Below are 24,807 nucleotides of genomic sequence, written 5' to 3'. Positions count from 1 at the left end.
TTTTTACTTTTTTTTTAAAAAAAAGCTAAAAATCAAACCATACATAACCTAAGAATCTTTTGATAAGTCATTTCTTATGTTGGTAACTTATTTAATTATTTTTTAATTTTATGACATTTTTACCATCTGAAACCTGTTTGGTAATCATTTCGTTTTCATTTTTCTATTTATATTCACAAAAAATTTAAAAACTGTTATAAAAAACTTGTTTGATAATTTTTTTGGTTTATAAATGGTTGTCTCAGTTTGTAAATTTGAAGAAAAAACATAAATTCAAAAAATAAGTTTACGTTGATTTTTAATCAGAAATTTAAAAAATTTACTAACAAATTTTTTTTTCAATTAATTTTTTTTTCAACTAATACTAATCGAGGGGGCAATTGGTAATACTACTTTAAACCTTAGGGAGGAGATTGTAATTTTTAAAATGTGAGAGGTGTCAATTTAATTTATCTAGTGAGGGCAAAATTGGTATTTAAAAAAATTAAATTGTTGAAAGAGAATCTGTAATAAAATTTTAAACCTAAAGGAGGAAGATGTAATTTCTAAAACATAAAGAGAAAAACTATAATAAGTATAAAGCTCAGGTGGTGTCAGTGTAATTTACCCATTCTAATTTTATTTAGGGTCGACCAAATGATTATTTAATAATATAAAATAAAACAATGCGATGATCAAATGGATGAACAATTTCAACTGAGGAAACGTAAGGATTTGGATACTCTGTCCATATTTTACAGAAGTCAAGTCCATTCTCACAGAGAGAGAGAGAGAGAGAGAGAGAGAGAGATGGATGGGAGAGAAGTGAAGGCAGAAGAAGAAGAAGAAGAAGAAGAAGAAGAGCATGAGATTGTGATAGTCGGCGGTGGGATTTGTGGTCTTGCCACCGCCCTTGCTCTACACAGGTTACTCCTCATCCTCACACTAATTTTTTTTTTTTTTTTAAATGGTAAACGGAGATGTATAGTGCTAATTAATGAGGAAATTGATTAAGAAAAAAAAATGAACATAAAAATGATATTGAAAAGTGCAGGAAGGGTGTGAGAAGTGTGGTTCTGGAAAGATCAGAGACATTGAGGGCAACTGGTGCAGCTATTGGGATCTTGGCTAATGGTTGGCTCGCCCTTCATCAGCTTGGCCTCGCTTCTCTTCTCAGACAATCTTCTCTTCCTCTTCAGCGGTATATATATGTATATATATATATATATATTGACACACTAGATGTTTGAATTTTCCATGTGTGTTTGAAATTCATAGTTATAAGGATTGGACTTCGTTCCTGTCCAAATCTCGACCGGAGGGTGCTATATATCTATGGGTGTGATTTTGATGATTCGAAACCCTTCAGGGTATTAGATTTTGCGTGTACGTAGATTAGGCCGATATGATATTTGTAGGCAATTAATTTTATTGAAATGGTCTCTAAAAAAAATTTACGGTCAACATATTTTTAAAAATAAATAATTTATTTTTACGTGAAAATCAACATGTTATAAATATGGTGTCAATCTAATTATTATTATTTTTTTTATTTTATGAATGATATACACATAAGGCCTAATAAAATGAACGATTCAGATCATTTTATCTGGACCTGTGGTGGCCCCACAGGCTCGTACAATAACCATCATTTTGAACTGAAGTAAAATCCATCCTGATAATATATACACACACCCCACTTATGACATTTGTAGTTTTTAGTTATAACCTATTTGAATACAACCAAATATGTTTTTTATTATACCTTTATATGGTATTTGATTATCACTTACTAAATGTGTGATAATAACTTTCTTAATGAAAATGAATCACCCATAGAATAGATATACATATTTACATCTTTTTTTTTTTACCACATACTGATTGATAAGTCAATGATTTTACTTTGTGTTTTTATATTTGGCATATAAGGGTCCCAGAAGCGTTATTCATTTGAGAAATGCTATTCCCATTTCACTTTTTTATAAATGCTCTAAAAGAAAGAAGAGTGATGGAGGACATGAATGAAATAAAGAACCAAAAAATAAAATTATATGATTATTATGACTTCGATAACTCTAACAAGGAGCCTTATGCAAAAGCTTATTATCTTATCAACAAAGTAAAAACGAGATTTATGTTAAAATAATATCACAGTCAACAAACTCTCTAATTTTGATGGGAGCTTTTTCTGATTTTCCATGATTTTGTATTTTTTTTTAATGCAATTTTTATTTATTTTTGTGACTTCAACTTAAATTAGTAGTTGGTGAATGGTGGTTGATAGGTAGCGAAAAACATGTTACAAATACAATAACATAACTACGCTGCTTGAGCACCTGTGTTATTTTAGCATAATAAATATTACACATGAGTGGAGCAGCTCGTAACAAATTTGTTTAAGTGCACTTTTATTGTGATAAAATAACTCGAAACAAAAAAAATATATATATATATATATATCTTTTCATCTTTTAAACTTTTACACATTTTTCAATTTGACCCTCAAATTTCGATTAATATCAATTTTACATTCAAACTTTCGAAATTTTAATCAATTTGGTCACTGCCATCACATTCCATCTACAATTGGACGGAATATGGTGACGGGGGATAAATTGATTTTTAAGGTATAGTTTGGGTGGTAAAATGAAATTTCAAATGAACTTTGGTGCTACATCAGTACATTTTGTTCAATTGTAGACGGAATGTGACAGAAAGAGCCAAATTAATCAAAATTTTGAAAGTTTGAGTGTAAATTTGATATTAATCGAAGTTTGGGGGTCAAATTGAAAAATGCGTTAAAGTTTGGAGAGCAAAATGATATTTCCTTAAAAAAAAAAAAAATTCTACACCTTTGAAAATGCTATTCGGTGTGAAACTTAAAGCAACACATTGGGTATGGAGATCCAAGTTTTTTGTATTGGGGAGCACCAAAATGATGAAAACATAAAACAAAAAGAAAAGAAAAGAATCACTTTGCATGGTTTAGGTTTTTTAAAAACACTTTTCAGAAAATTCTACCTTCTATTTTTCTGTATTTTTTTGTTTTTACTGAATTTTTTTAATATTTTAAACAATTTATAAAAATTTTAGACACACCTAACATAAATACACTTAAAAAGTATAGTTTTTGCGAAATTTTTTTAAAAAAATTCACTACATACCAAAAATAAAAAATAAAAAAAAAACTTCAAAATTCAGTATATTTTCCATATTTTTTTGTATTTCTTAATTTTTTGAAATATTTTTTTTCACAAATATTTTGCTTTTTAGATACATTTAAGTAAGGTGCATCTAAAAAAGTAAAAAAAAAAAAAAAAACTTAAAATTTTAAAAATATTTACTAAAAACAAAAAATTAAAAAATTAAAAAATTTAATTTTTAAAAAACTGAAATTAAACACACTGAATAGTATTACCTTGGTTTTCTCTCATCGTAGTTAAAAATTATGTAAGCCTGTGAGTAGCAAAATACAAGTGAGAAAATTTTGAGCAATGCTACATGCATATGCAGAAAATTAGAGCAGTACTACATGCACACAGAATAAATGCACAAAGACATATAAAAGTGGTGCCCCCACCATATATACAAGATTTGAATATGGACCAACAATTAAATTTTTGCGCGCGCAATTTTATGTGCACATATCTTTTCTGAAAAATTATTATGCAAACATATTTAGGGAAAAAAAAATTAAATTGCAACTTCTTTGTAATTTATTTTTGTTTTTTCTCGAATGTATATTTTACATGAATGATTGCATAGGTCCTTTCTTTCTTCCTATATAGGAAAATGTGGTGGTGTGAAAACTTGTGTATAAATAATACCAGATCTATTCATATTTTTTTTATTAATCTTCAACCCACTACGAGTGGTAGAATTTAATAAAAAAATTTATGCCTAGAGCCAAAATATTAATTACCATTTGATTGCCTAGCTAGGCCGATGCAAGTAACTCAAAAGCTCAAATTGGCTTTGTGGTAGTTCAATTTTGAATAAGAACATAAGCTTGCAATTTTCAATCTCTTTTGTAATTCTTACATTACGACTAAATAATGATGGAATAGGAGGTGATCACACCATAATATGGTGCCCCCTCCATATGTATGTCAATTGATCCTTTAAAAAATGAAAACACAGATAATTGTGAAGCAAATTTCAAATTATTGCGAAGTAGTCTATGGTTAATGCATGTTTCCAGGCATATGTACTACTTCTAACTATATGGCCATTGCACAAGTATAGGGCTCGAGAGGTGTGGCTTGATAAGGGTTCAACCAAAGAAACATCATTTGGGTAAGTTCAAATGTTTAATTCTCCTTTTCTTTATTTATTTATTTTATTTTCTAAATCAGGCTGTTTTTCAATTGGGGGGTTCTAATTTATAAAATTAATGAGCCCAAAGTTAATGAGGATATTTGGGACTTAATTACACAGAAGGGATGGAATGAATCCAATTAAATGTATTTTAACGAATTCCAAAAAAAAAAAAAAAAATTAAGCCAGCTTTTGATAGGATAGGCATGGTGAAGCTCGATGCTTGAAGCGGAGCGACCTTATCAATACACTAGCAAATGCTTTGCCACCACATACAATACATTTCGGGTGCCAGATAGTAGGCGTTAAGTTGGATCCTTTAACTTCCAATCCAATTCTCCAACTGCTTGATGGCAGGCGTATTATTGCCAAGGTAATTAATTAATGTTCATCATTGATCTTCACTTCGTTGCTTTTATATGGCAATTGTGTAAAATTTATTTATCAAAAAAAATATATATATATATATATATATATGGCAATTGTGTACAATAACTTACTCTGTAAGCAATTTATTATGCATGCACGTGTATATGATCAGCATTATGATCCATCTATTAAGTTATTGAAAATTGTGTTGTAGTGCAAACACATATAGCTAGCCCAATGTTAGGTATCATGAAAAGTCTTTCATGAAAATAGTTATGAAAGATTTGTGACTTTTGGATTACACCTAAAATAAAGGACCACACACTAATCAAGATAATCTAAGGGTCACAAATTTTTCATGATCCTTTTCATGACAAAATTTTCATGATCTCTAACATTTCTCTTTATTTTATCTCTGTCCTCCAAGCTTGAATTGAGGAAGGACCTTTAAAGATCATTGAAATTAGTTTCCTGTGTCTGAGGTTGGAATCATTTTCTTTACAATAATTAGTGGGTGTTTGAAAAGTGAATTTTTATGTAGGTTTTTTTAGTTGTGGAATATTATTGGATAAAAAAATTTTGGTGATTGAGAAGATAGTTGGGTTTTTTCGTGGTTGGATATGATGTTTGTGAGAGAAAAGGTTAAATGATTATGGTGCTGGATGTGATATTTTGTTCGGATGTGTTTTTTTTTTTTTTATTTTGTAAAAAGTTTGTCTTTTAGTAAAAAAAATAAAGAAAAAATTCTAAACCCAAGTTTCCAAACACCATCAGTAACATCAATTTCTAACTTCATGCGACATGGGAGATGTCTCTTCCTCATGAAGTCAAACAAATAATGTTGAACTATATATTTATATATATTTGATAGCAAGAAATTGCAAATTACTTGCATATATAGCCTTGTATTGGGGTATGAAGAACTCTCTAGAAAACTTGTGTTTTCCTAGCTTGTTTTGGTTGCTACTTGTATCCAGGTCGACAAAAAAGAGCTATTATTACATAATTTTAGCAATGTCATCCATGCAGATTGTAATCTTGTGCCTTAGTCAATAAGGGCATTTGAGTAATAGACTGGAGATCATCAAAACAATCAGGTATTTGTATTCATACACCGAAATACACATACAAGCTTGGAGGCTTCATTAGGTTTGTGATAAATCAGTTGAATCAATCTCTATTCATTATCCAACCCAACCATTTGAATAAATTTAGGCTCAAAGCGTGAGAACCTTTTTAAAAGAGCAAGATAATCATATCTCAAACACAAGAGATGAACTTTTACATTGTGTTTGGTTGGAGGATTTGGGAAGGGATTTGGAAATGGAAAGAAAAAGGGAAAAGAAAAAGGAAATTGAAATATGAATAAAATATACTTACATTTCACTTAGTTTCACACACCTTTTTCTTTTCCGTTTTCAAATTCCTTCCCCAATCCCTCAACCAAACACAGCATTAAGAGGGAAAATATAAATTGTGTAAGCAAATGTTTAAATCACTTAACCCCAAAAGGTTTGGCTTAGCAAATGAAGAAAGCAACCAAAGGACTTATCGCCAAAGAGGTCACAAGTTCAAAACCCACGAAGGCAAACATCCCAAACCTTGAGGCCATTGGAGGTTTGCCCAGTTGTTAACTTCAAGGCCCCGGGATTTAGTCGGAGTGTGCATAAATTGGCCCGGACACCTGATTATCCAAAAAAAAAAAAATGTTTAAATCACTTTATTTCTCATGCACACTCTTTTCTTTTATAGATAAATTGCCTGGTCCATTAATTCATCAGGTGCACCTAACAAATCAACATGTGAATTTGAATTATCAGCTAATTTTAGTTTTAAGAAGATGAAACACTAACATTGACAGTAGTGAACTAAAAACAATTTGATAGGAAAGTTACTAATCTTGCAGGTTTTGATTGGATGTGATGGAGCAAATTCAGTGGTAGCTGACTTCCTTGAGTTAAAACCCCCAAAAGCATTTCCCCTGTCTACTGTGAGAGGTTTGACGAAGTATCCAAGTGGCCATGCATTTGCCCATGAATTTGTCCGAATGAGGAGGAATAACATTATGGTAGGAAGAGTTCCAATTGACGATAAGTCAGTTCACTGGATGGTGGGTCAACAATCCACTCCTAAAGGTAATAGTATTTTCTAATACGTTTGATTTAATATGCTAGTGGCTTTCTCTGTGTGCTTATAAATAGCGTAGGATGTGCAAATGTGCACAAGGTCAGTCTACAGGCGGTATGCTCTTCTTTTTTTTTTTTTTTTTTTTATGTTGTTTACCTGCACATGAACAGACGCCAGGGCTTTACAAAATCCAGACCTTATTAGACAGTCAACCCTGCCCTTAATTGATGGTTTCCCACCTGAAATTCAACAAATGATCGAAGACAGTGACGTAGAATCATTATCTCTCACCCGCTTGAGATATCGTGCTCCATGGGACTTGCTATTGGGAAATTTTCGAAAAGGAACAGTAACAGTAGCTGGGGATGCAATGCATGTTATGGGTCCATTCCTTGGACAAGGTGGTTCGGCAGGTTTGGAAGATGCTATTGTTCTCACTAGATGTTTGTATCAGAAACTTAGTGAAGTTGATCAAATCCAAAGCTGAAGTCAGATGATGATGCATAAAGTTGGAGAAGCAATGGATCAGTATGTGAAAGAGCGGAGGATGAGGGTGGTGCGATTGTCGATGCAAACTTATCTCACTGGTTTGCTAGTGGGACCTTCATCAATGTTGGTGAAATTGGCTAGTATTGTTCTGATGTTTATTTTCTTTCGTAACCAAAATGATCATTCTAGGTATGATTGTGGTCTCTTGTGATGTAGAAACTTTGCTATATAAATTGTTTTTGTTGTTGTTTCTATTGCTGTTACTCTACTACACTCCTTATTTATGTATGTATTGTGAAATCATTGTTCTACATTTAATTAAGTATTTCTACAAATGTTTTGCTATATTTAGATGTTTTCTTGAAATGATTTGAGGCCTAAATTTCTCGAGCCTCTTGTATGGTTAAAGTCATTTTCCTCAAAATGTGTCGTATTCTAATTTTTCAATTGTTTTAGCCCTGTTTGGTAGAACTGTGAGAAAGTGCTTATACCTTATACCTTAACAGCTTATACCTTATAACTATGAATATAAGCTGATTTCTGACTTAGTAAATTAAGCTTCTCCTGCCCCATTCAAAGAATAAGTTAATTTCTGACTTACAAAAAGTTATAAGCTGTATTGTTAAGCTAAACCAAACACATCAAAATAGCTTAAATTAAGTTGAAATAAGCTGAAATTAAACTGTACCAAATAGGGCCTTTATTTAGTTGGTTTTTCATTGTTTTTATGGGGTTTTTATTTTTTGTGTTCTAATTTTTCTAATTGTGGTATTAAGTTGTTTTTAAATGTTCATTTTAGCATGTTTTTATATATTTTTTTTTCCCTCCAAATTGAGCAAATTCACTTTCGTTATTTTTATATCATTATTATTTTCTTTTAACGTGATATTTTTATATTATGTTTCCTCCTCTCTAATAGCGAAAGCAGGCGTTTTTATCATTTGTTTTTTTTTCCCTAATGTTTTAGGGTTTTTTTATTTTTTATTTTTTTGTATTCTAATTTTTAAATTATTTAATTTAGGTGGTATTTTTTTTGTTTTTATGGGTTGTTTTCAAATGTTAATTCAAGTGTTTTCAGTTTTAATTCAGCTTTTTTTCATAATGTTTTAGTTGTTTTATGGTTTTTTTTTTAATTCTAATTTTTAATTATTTAATTCAGTTATTTTTATAAAAATTTTAGGTTCTTTAGTCAAAACAAATTAATACAGTAAAAATATTTCACAAAATTTTGAATTTTTTTCAATTAAAGAGAAAAATAAATAGAACTAACCAAACTATAGGGAAAAGAAATTCTTCAAAGCAATCTTTAGCTTCAAATTGTGTGAATAATATGAGAAATTAGGGTTTTTTAATTTTAGGATTTTTTTTATTTTTGTGGGAGCCGAATAATGGCAAAATCAGAAGGTGCGTATCTTAGAAGACTAATGATTAATCGGCTGTATCCTACGAAAATGCGAAGCCGAATATAATATATGTGCCGAATAAGTGTAGATCCTTAGAGTCGAATAAGAGAAAGGACAATGGTTGAAAAGTAGGCCCTGGCCCTGAGGGTCAAAAGGAACAGGTATAAATATAGGAACAATGGATTGAGAAAGGAATGTAAGAATCACTTCACTTAACTTAGTAAACAAGCTATCCTGAGTGTCTGAATTGACTTGTCCGTCGGAGTGTTAATTCCGGCACCCTCGACCGGAGTGTTTGTATCTTTTCAGGTGACTAGGTGAGGATCACTAGCGTCTCCCAGGATCTGAAGAGTATTTCCAAACCATTTCTTCACAATTGGCGCCATCTGTGGGAATACTCAAATACATCCATGGCACGCGTGACTGAAAATCCTCCGATAGCCACCGACGAGACCACACAGAGAGATGACTTCACTCCAGCAAATATGCTCGAAAAGGAAACCATCGCTGCAAGACGCGCCTTGAACTTCAACTCACCAACGACTTCAGCACAAGAGAAAATGCAAGCGATCATGGAACAAGCAAAGTAGAATGAACAAAGGCTGGAGAACATGATCGCTGAAAATGAACGTCTCCGTCAAAATTTGGCCCTGGAAGTAGCAAAATCCAGAGAAGCCGTGCGCCAAGATCCCGAACGACTTCCGAGGGCAGGTGGACAATGACCTCGAGCCCAACCAAAGGATACCGACAGCGACTCTAACTCATTACCCACGGAGCTCAACAAGAAGGGACGATCCGACACTTCTAGCTCCTCCGAAAAGAGTCTGCATACGAGGAACAAGCGCAGAAGAAGTAGTTCAGACGAAGAGGACCGGCACAATCCTTTTGTTCGACGGATTGCAAGGGTGGCCTTGCCCAAGAAGTTCAAAGCTCTGTCATTCACTCTTTACAACGGAAAATCAGACCCCACTGATCATATCCATCACTACAAGCAGGCCATGACATTACATGCGAACAACGAAGCCCTCATGTGCCGAATATTCCCCGACAACCTAGGGCCATTAGCTGTCAGGTGGTATTACAAGCTGGAGCCGGCTTCGATCAAAAGCTTCCATCAATTACAGAAATCCTTCAGGGCCAGGTTTATCACCAACGAGATACAACCGAAACAGGCCGACTCTCTCTGGGCTATGCAGATCCAGTCAGGAGAAACGCTCAGAGTGTACTCGGCGCGCTATTGGGAGTGCTTCAATCTCGTTGATGACGCTTGCAACGACTCCATGGCCATCACCGCCTTCAAAATGGGACTACACCCTGACAGTGCTCTTCGCAGTTCCCTGACCAGAAGACCCCCCAAAATAGTCTGGGCGTTGATGAAGAAAGTTGAGGAGTATTGCAAAGTCGAAGACGATGCCTTGAGAATTAAAGCCGGACAAACGTCCAACAAAACAGCACTCCCTGAGATTGCTCAACCAATAAGTTTCGTGCCACCTCCGAGCCCTGAACCACGGCAACACGCTAAAAGAGACAAAAGGCGGGACTCTCGCCGATCAAGCGATCAATGCTCCCACCGGACGAACGAACAACTGCAAGTCGACAGCAGGCGCTCGAAGCGTGCCGACAAGAAGTACACAGAATTGTCCGAACCAATCACTGCGATAATGACCAAGGTCCAACACCTTCCATTCTTCAAATGGCTGTCGAAGATGGCAGGACCTCCCAATACGCGAAGAAGGGATAGGCGGTGCGAGTATCACAAAGATCACGGCCACGAGACTGAGAATTGTTACGCATTAAAGGATCACCTGGAAGAACTAGTGCAAGACGGCCGACTGCAGCAGTACGTGAGAAACGGCATGCCAATCAAGGCACTAGCCTTGAGGCAGGACTCACCCCCACTTGGCATGATCCATATAATCTACAGCCAGCCAACACCCCTAACCGTGCACGCAAGCCAATCGCATCCAATCCCCCAAAAGCAACATATTCTGACCGAATGGCCCAGAGAAGCTCCAACAATCACTTTTAATGACTCCGATCTTAGCGGCGCAACCGCCTCCCACATCGATCTATTGGTCATCAGATTACGCGTAAATCGGTTCACCATTGAACACATTCTCATAGACCCAGGGAGTACTTCAGAGGTTATGTATCACAAGACTTTCATCAAACTTGGCTTCAACAAGTCAGATCTGTCTCCGGCTCCTCACTCATTGTTCGGCTTTAACTCGAACCCTGAGTACCCGTTAGGAAGGAACACACTACCTGTTCAAGCGGGCTCCAGAACGGTCGAAGTAGAATTCCTGGTCGTAAAGCTCCGTTCGCCGTATAACGTCATCATGGGGCGAACCTGGTTACATATTATGAAGGTCGTTCCCAGCACTTATCATCAGCTTGTACGCTTTCTGACAGCCCACGACATTGAAGAAATCTGTGGCTCCCCGCAATCGGCACAAGCAGAGATTTTATGAAAACCTTATCACTGACCCAACCTGTGGACTTTGATACTTGTATACATTTCACTTCTGCAATGCAAACCATTGTTCTTCCTCGCTCAAATTCATTTCCCAACTCCCATTGTAGCGCTCGTCATATCGCCGATTTAAAGACCTCTTTTTGGTGCATGACACTTTAGGGCCGATTAAAGTCTCCGAATTCGGAGCCCCCTTTGGTGCATGACACCTTAGGGCCGACTAAGACTCCGGATTCGGAGCGCCCTTCGTGGATATCACGATTGGCCAAACTAAGTCTCTGGATTCGGAGCCCCCTTTGGCACGTGACACCTTAGGTCCGATTAAAGTCTCCAGATTCGGAGCCCCCTTTGGTGCATGACACCTTAGGGCTGACTAAGACTCCGGATTCGGAGCGCCCTTCATGGATATCACAATTGGCCAAACTACGTCTCCGGATTCAGAGCCCCCTTTGGTGCGTGACACCTTAGAACCGATTAAAGTCTCCAAATTCGGAGCCCCCTTTGGTGCATAACACCTTAGGGCCGACTAAGACTCCGGATTCGAAGCGCCCTTCATGGATATCACGATTGGCCAAACTAAGTCTCTGGATTCAGAGCCCCCCTTTTTGGTACATGACACCGTAGGGCCGACTAAGACTCTGGATTCGGAGCGCCCTTCGTGGATATCATGATTGGCCAAACTAAGTCTCCAGATTCGGATACCCCCTTTTGGTGCATGACACCATAGGGCCGATTAAAGTCTCCGTATCGAAACGCCGGCTACGGAGCCCCATCGGCGCAAGATGTCTTTGGGCCGATTAAGACTCCGAATTCGCAGCGCCTCTGATACGTAACACCCTAGGGAAGATCATACCTCCGAATTCGGAGCACCCTTCGGCACGAACAAAACGAAACAAAACATGCCAACATTCGAAATAAGGTGCTTAGTTAAGCATATAAAACATCCAGAGTAAGACGCGAATGTTTGAAATAAAACTTTTTATTTGATCAAACAGTTGTTACATAGACGCAATCCGTGTTCGAACATTACAATATCTATCTTTAACTTCTAAGGTGAAAAGGGGAATTAATCACGTTGATACAGCGGAGGCCCCGAATCAATGCACGTCGTTTGGGAAGCCTCCGCGGCTCAAAATGCCTTGATCCAACCGTGCCCCAACTAGCATATCTCTAGACCTCCCTCCGACACCATCGACAATGTCAAGGCCAAGATCCAAGACAAGGAAGGTTAAGGGCAACGGTCGTTGTGTCTCCTTTCGGGGCGATCTGCTTCGACGACTTGGAGGCTGACGCGCCTCCCGTTTCTTTTTTAACGACCTACCTCCCATACCGGAGAATTCTCCGCTGCGATCCATTGCGGCATCAAGCTCGGCCAAACTTCGAGTTTGGCTGATTAAAGAAACTCTGTTTTACACCCACAATATTATATAACCCCACGCAACAAATGGCGTTATATTAATGAGGTCGCTGGCACGAAGAGTCCATTCCATTTACTTTTAAATGCTGGCAGTGACCCCGAGGCAATTTCATTAACGCCAAAACCCCAAGAGACGAACGTCGATTGACATTCACCATGGCCTAGGTACCCAAACGGCTTTTTGGTACACATGCACTGACTGGGACAAGGGCAGCGTTATCAATCCCACCGGCCAAGCATTTAGACCCCGCACCGACTGGAATTTGCCACAGCCTTGCCACAGCCACTCCATGTACTGGCTTTTGGCCTCTTGAAATTATAGTGGCCACATTCAAGAATAAACGACCATCACGATTGAGCTGACCCCGCCTATAAGCCGGCGTATCACTATACGATCAATGTTTGTACATTCATTCAAACATCCATGTAATAAAATGAAACACGTATATGCCGAATACGAACTACGACGAAATATCTATAATAGAACGTTTTTATTCAATCCAACAATATATTACATAGTTTTTATTGCGTTTCAACCTTACAATGCGTATTCTTATACGGCGTCACCCTCATCCTCACTTTTCTCGACTTTAAAAGCGGAAAACGAAAAATATTTGCTGTGGTAAAGTGGCGATGTCGAATCAATGCCCGACGCTCGAAGAGCTTCCACAGCTTAAGATGCCTTGATCCAACCGCGCCTAAATCCACGATTCTCATATCGGCAAACCTCTTCAGCAAGCTTCTCCTTGGTCTTTTCGATTCCAACTTTTCGGCCTTCATGAAAACCTTTTTCATAGGCCCTCCCCTTCGCAGACTCCATTGCAAACATACTCGCCGTCTCACGATCGGCGAGCGCAGTACTGATGAGCCGACTGGTAACCCTTTCCTCCACAATTGGGTTTCCCTACCCGACGGGCTGTGCTTGAGCCGCCCTGGTCTTCCTTAACTCACGCTCAGCTGCCTCCAAACTTCGAATATGTTCCTCCTTCTTCTCCAATTCTCGACGGGCAGCGCACAGCCGCATGCCAACTTCATAGGCAGTGTAAAGCCCCTTTACCGCCCCATGAATGCCTTCGCGAAATACGTCATAGTCCTGTCGACCTACCATTGACTGCTGAACCTCATGAGGAAAAATTTGTCGAGCAAACTCGACCGCTACATTTGGGTCTCGAACGATCGAGTCCGCCTCTGTCATCGGTCTATTCCCTACAAATACCGCAAAGCTTAATGGGCACAGTTTCGCGTCAGATCCCCTCTCGACTCGGGGTTGCGGAGATCTGCCTTGCGACTGCTTGTCCCGCCTGGGTGACCTGCTTCGACGTCGAGGAGACTGACGCCTCTCTCGATCCCTAAAACTCCTACTTCCTGTGCGCGAAGGTTCACCACCTCGATTCATGTCTCCGCCCAGCTCAGCTAGCGTCCTCGCTTCCCCTCTGCTGTTAAAAAAGAGTCTGTTCGACATTCACACGATAAATCTTCCTCCAAGAGCTGGAGTCAGCTGTTTACCAAGCTCATAAAGGTTGTACCTTTGTTCATTTATCCTTTACAGAGGCAGCGCCCTCGAGGCAATCTCATTAATTGAGAAAACCTCAATCATCCGGTGCCCGAATGATCATGAACCAACTTGGGCAAGGGCAGATTCATCAATCCACTCGGCTCAATTGCCCTAGCCGGCTCACGAATCGATTCTTCAAAATTCTTAAGGTCATCTCATCCGACGCCCGAATGATCATGCACCACCTGGGGCAAGGGCAGATTCATCAATCCATTTGGCTGAACTGCCCCAGCCGGCTAACGAATCGATTCTTCAAAATTCTTAAGGTCGTCTCATCCGGCGCCCGAATGATCTTGCACCGCCTGGGGCAAGGGCAGATTCATCAATCTATTCGGCTCAACTGCCCTAGACGGCTCACAAATTGATTTCTCAAACTTCTTAAGGCTGTCTCATCCGGCGCCCGAATGATCATGGCGCCCGAATGATCATGAACCAACTGAGGCAAAAGCAAATTCATCAATCTATTCGACTCAAGCGGCCCAAACAGCTCACGAATCGATTCTTCAAACTTCTTAAGGTCGTCTCATCTAGCGCCCGAATGATCATGCACCGCCTGGGGCAAGGGCAAATTCATCAATCTATTCGGCTCAACTGCCCTAGCCGGCTCACGAATCGATTCTTCAAACTTCTTAAGGTCATCTCATCCGATGCCTGAATGATCATGTACCGCCTGGGGTAAGGGCAGATTCATCAATCTGTTTGGCTCAACTGCCCCAGATGGCTCCCGAATCGATTCTTCAAACTTCTTAAGGTCGTCTCATCCGGCGCCCGAATGATCATGCACCCCCTGGGACAAGGGCAGATTCATCAATCTATTCGGCTCAACTGCCCCAGCCGGCTCACGAATTGATTCCTCAAACTTCTTAAGGTCGTCTCATCCGGCGCCTGAATGATCATGAACCGCCTGGGACAAGGGCAGATTCATCAATCTATTCGGCTCAACTGCCCCAGACGGCTCGCGAATCGATTCTTCAAACTTCTTAAGATCGTCTCATCCGGTGCCCGAATGATCATGAACCAACTGGGGCAAGGGAAGATTTATCAATCTATTCGGCTCAAGTGCCCCAGACGGCTCGTGAATCGATTCTTCAAACTACTTAAGGTCGTCTCATCCGGTGCCCGAATGATCATGCACCAACTGGGGCAAAGGCAGATTCATCAATCTATTCAGCTCAAGTGCCCCAGACGTCTCGCGAATCGATTCTTCAAACTTCTTAAGGTCGTCTCATCCGGCGCCAGAATGATCATGAACCAACTGGGGCAAGGGCAGATTCATCAATCTATTCGGCTCAAGTGTCCCAGATGGCTCATGAATCGATTCAAAATTTTTAAGATTTATCAATATATTCAGCTCAAGTACCCCAGACGGCTCATGAATCGATTCTTCAAAATTCTTAAGGTCGTCTCATCCGGCATCCGAACGATCATGAACCACCTGGGGCCAGGGCAATTTCACCAACATATTTGGCTTGAATGCCCACAATACTCGGCATATGAATAATAAATCAATATTATCATAAGATATTCAATCTTTGAAAGCCCAAACACGGCAATGATTTTATCCAAAGTATTGAAAAGCAAAACATTCTTCATTAACATAACTTCACAAACTGTGTACAAGTGCTGGTGAAATAACAAGGAAATTTTCATTAATAAATTGAGCGCAAATAGTAACCAATTTATACATGAAAATTACCCTGAACCAACAAAAGTCTACCGAACGAAAACTTACATCAGAATTAAAAATACTTAATAAAATTGAAATGTCTCCCAGATCAATCCTCAGGGGGATTCAAGTGGCTCAACGTCCACTTGCTCGTAGGGAATTGGCAAGGCTAATGTAACTCCAACGGCAGCAAGGGCTTTGAGCCACCCATGTTTGAACCCCCGATTCTCGAATTTGGGGACTTCATCTACATATTCCGTGTAGGCGGCGCTCTTTCCTGCCTCAAATGCTGCAGAAGCCTCAGAATCGGCTTTTTCCTTGGCCGCCTTGAGTTCCCCTAACTGAACCTCCACCTCGGCAAGCGCCTCCCTGGCTAACTTGAGCGATTCTTCGCTCGCATTTGCCCTACTCTCGGCGTCAGAGCGGAGCTGTTCAGCTGAGCGAGCCCTGTCCTTCTCTGCTTCAGCTCGTACACTCTCCATTGCGGCTCTCATCACTTCAAACTCAGCCCTACTCTTTTCACCATTTGCCTTCGTTTGCAAACGATCAATCCTGCCAAGGGCATCATGCAGACTGCGGCCTAGGTCCGCGATCCTGCCAACTGTCTGCAAAACAAGTTGGGATCATCAGATACCTTAATGAAAACAAATTCAAGAGAATTTGAGATGGTCACTTACCAGGAGCGCCAACTGCGCAGAGAGGGCTACGGCCATAACATTCGGCATGGCGCGAAAGGCTGCGTTGTCAGCCGGCAAGGAAATTGAAGCCACCAGGCTCAAGGCCACGGCTGGATCCTCAATGGCTGAAGCGTCAGAAGAGATCGGCGTATCTCTGACCTTTGGCCGAACAATAAAAGGAGCAACCACGTCCGACTCTTCTAAACGAAGCCGTTTGGAAGCAGGGCTAATCTCCGACCCAGCCTCTCCCTCGGCACTACGCTTTTTGTCCCGCTCCTCCAAAATCAGCCATTCGTCAATGACCTGTTGTTCAACTTCTTTCCCCGCTTCGGCCGCAGCAACCTGAGCCGTCTCTTCAATAACGGGTACAAAAGTTTTAATCAAGGTGGGCTCAGAATGGGCGGCCTTGGCCTTCTTTCGAGCAGCCATTCGCTCGATATTTTTCTTTCGCGCCATCTACGTAAGGCTTTCCCCAGCCATACCTTCGAAAAAATTGCCGAGTAGGTCTCCCAAATTGGCAAAAATATCTCCAGAAGAAAACTCTGCCCGACCCGAAGTGGACAGTGAAGGTTGGTTAAGTCCGGTAGCCTCGAACGCCGAGCGTATCACCTCGTCGACCTCTTCGACCTCCTCAGTGACCTCTCTGGTTGGTTCGGAAACTACCTCTACCGCCGGCTCCGCGTCTTCCCTCGAATCCGAATCTTCGAGGCCAATTTACCTAAGGCTCTTAAAGTTGGGAAAGAGAAGAGCCGAAAGGTGTTGATCATCGGATGGAATTGGAATGCCGTCGGCGGCCGAGAATGTAGTGTAAGTAGGTTCATATCAAAGGAGTATATGAGCAGCTCTCCCTTGCTTTTGTACGTTTGGACGGCCGAAGTATCTGAGTGCAGACTTAATTTCCTCAAGGACAGCATCGTCGATTGAGGGAAGAATCTTCTTCAATCTGTTACCTGCAAAGAACAAGGGGTGATTAAAGGAAAAAAGTCGAATAAAAGGCAAATCAACAAACACGAGGCGTTACATGGCAACCTGGATCACCCTTCCGTCTGGGAATAGGGTCTAGGCGGTCTTCGCCTTCGCCGAACTCCCAATTACCTCGGACATTGACCATTACGTCGTCAACTCTCTTACCAGAACTGGCAAGCATGGTTATCAAGTGATGGTTAGTGTCCTTGGCCCTGAGAAAGTATCGCCCTAGCCGACCAGAAGATTTGGCCAAAGCGTAGCAGTGCCGAATCGCCGGAGTGCCAAGGTTGATCCTAAGGCATCGGTTCAACTCTATCACCCCCATGATAATTCGAAAGAAATTTACGTTGGGTTGAGAAGGAATCAGACTCCAATAGTAAAGAACGGCCCTAAGCAATGGGTGTAGGGGAAAACGGATTCCGCCTTCCGCTATGGATAAGAGAGGGAAGACGATCGTATTTTGATCCTCCCTCTCCATATCAAGAGGACTGTCCGTTACAAGAGATAAGTGGACATCGTCGAGAATGGAAAAGTGTCGCCGGAATCTGGAAATACGAACCTCAGAAAGGAGGTCTTTCAAGTGTTTAGCCATTTTTGCGGGGATTTAAGGTTCCGCCGAAATCAAAATGACAAACAGAAAATAGGATTGCAAAGAAGAGAGAAGAAGACTTATGAGGAGTAAACGGGGCAAGGATAGACGGAGAAGAGTTGCAGAAAATGCGAGTAAGAGAAGGGATACCCGCTGGCGGTCCAAGAGCCTCGAATACTCGACGAAATGTGCACTCCAAAGGACTGAAATTTCAAATCACAATAAATGCGAGACGTAAGAATGAGGCGGGAAAGTGTAATGATGACCGAAAAGGTGTGCGCATTCTGATAACTGTATCGGGGTACGCGAAGCCGCCTGACCTATTTTGAATTTTCCAATTCAAGACCAAATACGCCGATTAACTACCGTCAATGGGGAGTTCGGGAGGCAATTGTAGGAGCCGAATAATGGCAAAATCAAAAGGTGCGTATCTTAGAAGACTGATGATTAATCGGCCGTATCCTACAAAAATGCAAAGCCGAATATAATATATGTGTCGAATAAGTGTAGATCCTTAGAGCCGAATAAGAGAAAGGACAATGATTGAAAAGTAGGCCCTCGCCCCGAGGGTCAAAAAGAACAGGTATAAATACAGGAACAATGGATTGAGAAAGGGATGTAAGAATCACTTCACTTAACTTAGTAAACAAGCTATCCTGAGTGTCTGAACTGACTTGTCCGTCGGAGTGCTAATTCCAGCACCGCCGACCGGAGTGTTTGTATCTTTTCAAGTGACTAGCTGAGGATCACTAGCATCTCCCAGGATCTGAAGAGTATTTCCAAACCACTTCTCCACAATTTTATTTGTGTAACTTTTATTATAAAAGTTATAACTTCCTTTATGATACATATTTTTTTAATTAATACATTATATATTGATACCACGAGCGATAGGCCAGATTCATGTCACGTTTGTTGGTGAGAGAGGGGTGCAAACCATTGATGGTGATTCACAAAGAGAGATTTAAAACTAAACCAAACTATAATTCACTCAAACTATTTCTGATAAAACAAACACACAGAGCACTCTTGCTCTTCTTTCTCCCACACTCTCATATCTCTGATACACCACACACAGCTATATATAGATAAAAACATACAATGTGAACATATTTATTGCAGATACAACTATCAGTGGGAATGCATTCAATGCGTATACGGCTATCAACCACTGCATTGAATGCAGCAACCAAACTCATTGAATGCAACCAATCAACTCATTGAATGCAGCCTCCATTTTTGTCTCATAATCAAGATTACTTCACAACATCCCCTATTAATCTTGATTCTCCATGCTGCTTCATCCCGAGCATTATCGTCATTCTGTTGAACAGATCATTTTTCAATGGCTTTGTGAAAATATCTGCAAGTTAATCTTGAGATTTGCAAGAAAATAATTCCACCTCTTTATTTTTCACATGCTCTCGGATGAAATGATAGCGGGTGTCAATATGCTTACTTCTTTCATGATAAACTGGGTTCTTTGCCAATGCAATTGCTGAGCAATTATCAACATAGATCTTAGTGGGTTTTTCTTGTGGAAATCCCAAATGCTTCAGTATGTTCCGTAACCATATTGCATGACACACAGCTGAGTTGGCTGCAATATACTCAGCTTCGCAAGTTGATAATATCACAATGGCTTGCTTCTTGGACGACCATGTGAAGGCTGTATCTCCCATAAATAAAGTAAATCCTGTAGTACTTTTCCGTTCATCCAAGTCACGTCCCCAGTCGCTATCTGAGTAGCCAACAAGACTAAAATTATCAGTTGGTTTATAGAATAAACCATCATCAATTGTACCTTTGATGTAGCGAAGAATCCTCTTTGTTGCATAAAGGTGTGACTGATCCGGTGTTTCCATATATCTGCTAATCAGTCCTACTCCATAGAGTATATCTGGCCTGGTTCAAGTAAGATAGTGAAGACTTCCAACTAGGCTCTTGAAATAAGTTGGATCCATATCACCTGCCTTCGTACATTTTCTGAGCTCCACTCCATTGTCTACAGGAGTGTTCACTGGATTGTAATTCTCCATTCCATATCTCTTGAGAATTTCCTTGGCATAGCCACTTTGGGAAATAAAAATTTCATCTTTTCTTTGTGCCACTTCAATGCCGAGAAAATGAGCCATCAATCCAATGTCTGTCATTTCAAATTCTTAGACCATGCTTTTTTTAAAGTCTTTGAGCATGGCTGGATTGTTTCTGGTAAAGATTAGATCATCAACATAAAGACAAGCAAGCAACTTGCTTCCATCAGCTTCCTTCTTCAAATATAGTGCGTGCTCATATGAATATTTTTCAAAACCATTGTCATGAAAATACTGATCAATTCTAGTATTTCATGCACGCGGAGCTTGCTTCAATCCATAAAGTGTTTTCTTTAATTTGTACACTTTGTCTTCATGGCCATTCTGAATATACCCCGAAGGTTGTTCAATATAGATCTCTTCTTCAAGGAAACCATTAAGAAATGCAGATTTCACATCAAGTTGATGAATCTGCCATTTGTGCTGGGCAGCCAAAGAAATCATTAGCCTGATAGTCTCTAATCGGGCAACTGGAGCAAACACCTCTCCATAGTCAATTCCAGCTCTCTGCTTGTAACCTTTTGCTACTAACATTGCCTTGTAGCGTTGCACTTCGCCTTGTGCATTCCTCTTTGTCTTGTATACCCATTTCACTCCAATCGGTTTGTGCCCCTCAGGTAGACTGGTAAGCTTCTGTGTGTCATTTTTCTCAATGGCATGAATTTCTTCATCCATTGCTTTCTTCCATTTATGTTCTTGGATGGCTTCTAAGAAGGTAAGTGGATCACTATCTGCAAGGAGGCAGAACAAATTCAGATCTGCTTCTTCTATAGCTTCATATATCTCTGGTAAATTTCTCATTGGTCTTGGTTGCTTGAAAAACTATCATCTGATGCTAATGATGATGATGATGATGATGATGATGATGATGCAGCACTTCTATGAGAAACTGGAGATCTAGGTGTCGGTATTCTATGTGGAGGAGTTTGTGGCCCATCTTGAACTTCTCTTGTAATTTCAACTAGGGCTTTTAATGTTTCATCTTCAAGAATGAGTTCTATATCTTTGACAACTTCATCTTGATTCTAGTTCCAAGCTTCTTCTTCTTCAAATATCACATCTCTACTCATGATCACCTTTCTGGTAATGGGATTATACAACTTGTATTCCATTGTTCTATCTCCATATCCGACAAGGATACATTTTTCTCCCTTATCATCAAGCTTGGTTCTTCTTGCTTCTGGAATCTTGGTGTACGCAATACACCCAAATATTCTAAGATGATTGACGCTTGGCTTATGTGAACTTCAAGCTTCTGCTGGAGTCATAGAATGAAGGCTTCTGGTTGGACATCTGTTCAACAAATACACAGCACATGATACGGCTTCAGCCCAAAATTGCTTGGGTAGTCCATTTCCTTTCAACATACTCCTTGCCATATCTAGGATTGTGCAATTCTTCCTTTCAGCAACACCATTCAGCTGTGGCGTATAGGATGGTGTTGTTTGATGCTTGATTCCATGCTCTTTGTAATAATTCTTGAAAGCATCTGATGTATATTCTCCACCTTGATCTGATCGCAATGTCTTGATGTAGTAGCCGCTTTGCTTCTCTACAAAGGCTTTGAATTCTTTGAAGATACTGAACACCTCCGACTTTCTTTTAAGAAAGTATACAATGTCTTCCGGCTATAATCATCAATGAAGGTGAGAAAATATCTATTCTGTCCATTTGACATTAGCTTCAATGGACCACACACATCAGTGTGCACTAGCTCCAGCGGCTTTGTTGCTCTCCACTTCACTTCTTTGGCAAAGCTAGTTCTGTGATGCTTGCCAAGAATGCAACTTTCAAAAACTTCATTAGTATGAGCAATATGCGGGAGCCCTTTCACCATATTCTTGCTTGACAACAGCTCTAAGCTTCCAAAGTTGAGATGCCCAAACCTTAAATGCCATAGCTAGTCTTTGTCTTTGATAATAGCACTTAAACGCTTCGCAGCATCATGTTGGATATTCAATGCAAATATCCTATTCTTGGACATTCTCACCTGAGCAATCAAATTACCATGATTGTCTTTGATGGTAAGATGACAATCTTTCATGCTGATATTGTATCCTTTCTCTAGAAGTTATCCCATACTCAAAATATTGCTCTTCATGGCAGGAACATAATAAACATTGGAGATGTAATCATGATCTCCATTCTTGAGCTTGATCAGAATATTACCTCTTCCTTTCACTAGAGTCTTTGAAGAATCACCAAATGAGACTTGTGCTTGTACAGTCTCATCAAGCTCAACCAACAACTCTCTTTTACCACACATGTGATTACTGGCTCCCAAACTTAGATACCAAACATTGTTTTGGTTTTCAATGTCTCCATGGTGGACAAACAAGACTGTAGGTCCAATTTTGTTTGTTTCCTCCTCGGCAAAATTTGCTTGCTCTCCGGCTTTTGTTGTTGCTCTACTTCGGCATTCATTGCTGTAATGCCCGAACTTGTGGCATTGGTAGCACTGAACATTGCTTTGGTCAAATCCTGGTCGGTTGTTGTAAGCACCTCCTCTACCTCATGCTCTTCCTCTTGGAGCAAAGTGTGGTTGACTTCTTCCTCCTCTGGCTAGACCTCTTCTGCCTCTTCCTCAAAAACTAGAATTTCGGTTATTGTAACCACGACCTCTTCCTCGGCTTCTTTGTGATGTTCCCCCTTGCTCGTTTCTGCTATCTCTGAAAGACCACTTTGATTGAAGAGCTAGCTCTAGAAAACTTGAGGGAGTCTTCTTGTTGATCCTTTGTTCATGAATCTCAACTGTGCCCATCAACTCATCGGTGGTCATGGCACTGAGATCCTTGGACTCTTCTATTGCTACAACCACATGCTTGAACTCGGGACTGAGTGATCTAAAAATCTTCTCTATCACTTGAAGAGATTCCATCTTTTCTCCATATCTTCTCATCTGATTAACAATGGTCAATGTTCTGTTAAAGTACTTAGAAATTAACTCATTCTCATTCATGTGCAATATCTCAAATTCGCCACGTAACACCTGGAGTCGAACTCTGATCGTCTTCTCAATTCCACGGTGTGAATTGCGAAGAATACTCCATGCCTCTTTAGAAGTTGTTGCTGCTGAAATCTTCTCGAAGCTTGACTCATCAATGCCTTAATAGAGTAGATACAAGGCCTTTTTATCTCTCTTCCTTGAATCTTTTAATGCCGTTTTCTGAGCATCATTTAAACTTGATTCATCTTCGAGAGTAGCTGGCTTGTCATATCCTCGATCCACTAACTCCCACAAATCTTTTGAGGCTAGTAGAACTTGCATTTGAATACTCCAATTTTCATAGTTCTCCTTGCTGAGTTTTGGAAACTGGGGCTGAAAGAAGTTGTTTGTGTTGGCCATTGGTTGTCTTTAAAAATCTGCAAATTTTCAAAAAGGAATTTGCAAATTCTGACCATACAGATGTGTCCGGAATATTCCAAATAGTTGGAAAGCACTATTGGATCACTAGAAACAGACTCCAAATGGCTCAGATCAAGCCAAAACAGATTAAATGGTTCAGATCTAAAGAATCTGGTGCGGCTAAGAAGCACCGGATAATTCCTCTGGTTCGGCTTGCGTCAGGCTGACTTGAGCAGCTTGGTCAATGGCTCAGTCAGCGATCTTGGCTTCTGCTATGACTCGGCTTATCGGCTTTTGGTTGGCTTGGTCAGCTGCTTGACGACTTGGTCAACCCGGCTTGACAGCTTGGTCAACAGCTCGAAGGCTTGACTCACTGCGGCTCAGGCAACGTCACTTGCCGTCGTTATAACGTCAGCAAACGGCGGTGGTGACGTCAGCGCCTGAATGAATGGAGAAGACGCGTGCAGAGCTGTAACATGCCCGGGGGGTACCCGCGCGCGTTAAACAGTTTGGACCCCCGAGATCTCTTTGATCTATTCTCACGAGTGCAATGTGAAACGTAGATGAGAGTCCAAATTTGGCAACTTTTATTGAAAATCCATTTTTATTGCAATTTTGTCAAAAATGGACTGCGTCATCAGATCTCAGAGTCGCCACCTAATATTTTGGGAAATTAGGAAACCCATGACTCGGTGCCAAGGCCACTGTTCGTCGTAACCAAGGATGCTTGGCTCGGAACCTTAGGTATGAGAGGGGAAGGTCAATAATGAGCACCCCCGCCCACCCGATCAAAGATCGGCCTTTACTAACCACGATATGAATTTTATTTTATTTATATGTTCATGTTCTGATTAGTTAATAAATCCTAAAATTTACTATGTGAAGCATACAAGTATAGACTATGTCACTCATTTTGGAACAACTTGATTTCATGTAGTTTTGAAAGAGTTTTGAAAATGTATAACCCAAATGAATTGAGTTTACAAACATGAAAATCAACATCATTCCAAATTAAGCGACACAACCTCCATCCACTGGCATTCATACAATTATATCACATAAGCAAATAGCCACATGGTAGAATGCTTAAACATAGTAAGAAAAACATACACAAACGGGATGCTAAAGCATAAAAACTTACATGTTTGACGACCCACGAACAAGCTACAAAACAAAATTAGTAAAACATGCATGATCTTATATACAAAATCCTAATGCAATTCACTCATGAGATGCAACTAAAGATTCAGCCTCTAAAATATGACATGTGAATCATCTCAAGAATATGAGGTAGCGCACATAATCACATAGGAATTGATTAAATCCACAAATGCAAAC

General features: G+C 39.9%; 3 protein-coding genes across 3 annotated transcripts; 1 reads left to right on the top strand and 2 right to left on the bottom strand.

Annotated features, from left to right (window-relative positions):
• The first annotated feature begins 655 nt into the window (after window positions 1-655).
• Window positions 656-7,625, top strand: LOC145792994 (monooxygenase 1-like). Its single transcript, XM_082875187.1, has 6 exons — window positions 656-905; window positions 1,034-1,180; window positions 4,228-4,278; window positions 4,504-4,672; window positions 6,575-6,803; window positions 6,966-7,625. Exons 1-6 carry the CDS (start codon window positions 679-681, stop codon window positions 7,280-7,282), a joined length of 1,140 nt encoding a protein of 379 aa, XP_082731313.1. The 5' UTR covers window positions 656-678; the 3' UTR covers window positions 7,283-7,625.
• A 9,672-nt stretch (window positions 7,626-17,297) lies between these two features.
• On the bottom strand, window positions 17,298-19,895 carry LOC145793741 (secreted RxLR effector protein 161-like). Its single transcript, XM_082876610.1, has 2 exons — window positions 19,490-19,895; window positions 17,298-17,425 (listed from the first exon to the last, which is right to left on the bottom strand). The coding sequence occupies exons 1-2, from the start codon at window positions 19,893-19,895 to the stop codon at window positions 17,298-17,300; spliced, it is 534 nt and encodes a 177-aa protein (XP_082732736.1).
• Window positions 19,896-21,370: 1,475 nt separating this feature from the next.
• On the bottom strand, window positions 21,371-23,469 carry LOC145793740 (uncharacterized). Its single transcript, XM_082876609.1, has 5 exons — window positions 23,246-23,469; window positions 22,802-23,044; window positions 22,293-22,549; window positions 22,114-22,187; window positions 21,371-21,751 (listed from the first exon to the last, which is right to left on the bottom strand). The coding sequence occupies exons 1-5, from the start codon at window positions 23,467-23,469 to the stop codon at window positions 21,371-21,373; spliced, it is 1,179 nt and encodes a 392-aa protein (XP_082732735.1).
• Window positions 23,470-24,807: the final 1,338 nt, after the last annotated feature.

Source organism: Camellia sinensis, chromosome 6, assembly GCF_055761805.1.
Source record: "Camellia sinensis isolate YWXY chromosome 6, ASM5576180v1, whole genome shotgun sequence".
NCBI lineage: Eukaryota > Viridiplantae > Streptophyta > Magnoliopsida > Ericales > Theaceae > Camellia > Camellia sinensis.
Note: the sequence above shows the minus strand (reverse complement) of the source record. Positions and strands in the feature narration are given on the sequence as shown.

Excerpts from the sequence above, each read along its gene's own strand:
- LOC145793740 (XM_082876609.1), bottom strand. The coding sequence starts at position 23,469 with ATGGCCAACACAAACAACTTCTTTCAGCCCCAGTTTCCAAAACTCAGC. Across the intron at positions 23,045-23,245 it reads AAGAGAGATAAAAAGGCCTT|AACATTGACCATTGTTAATC; the intron begins GTATCTACTCTA and ends GTACTTTAACAG. Across the intron at positions 22,188-22,292 it reads GACTCTAGTGAAAGGAAGAG|AGAAAGGATACAATATCAGC; the intron begins GTAATATTCTGA and ends GATAACTTCTAG.
- LOC145792994 (XM_082875187.1), top strand. The coding sequence starts at position 679 with ATGGATGAACAATTTCAACTGAGGAAACGTAAGGATTTGGATACTCTG. Across the intron at positions 1,181-4,227 it reads TCTTCTCTTCCTCTTCAGCG|GGCTCGAGAGGTGTGGCTTG; the intron begins GTATATATATGT and ends GCACAAGTATAG. Across the intron at positions 4,673-6,574 it reads GCAGGCGTATTATTGCCAAG|GTTTTGATTGGATGTGATGG; the intron begins GTAATTAATTAA and ends CTAATCTTGCAG.
- LOC145793741 (XM_082876610.1), bottom strand. The coding sequence starts at position 19,895 with ATGGAAACACCGGATCAGTCACACCTTTATGCAACAAAGAGGATTCTT. Across the intron at positions 17,426-19,489 it reads CCCAGTTTATCATGAAAGAA|GTAACAGATTGAAGAAGATT; the intron begins GTAAGCATATTG and ends TGTTCTTTGCAG.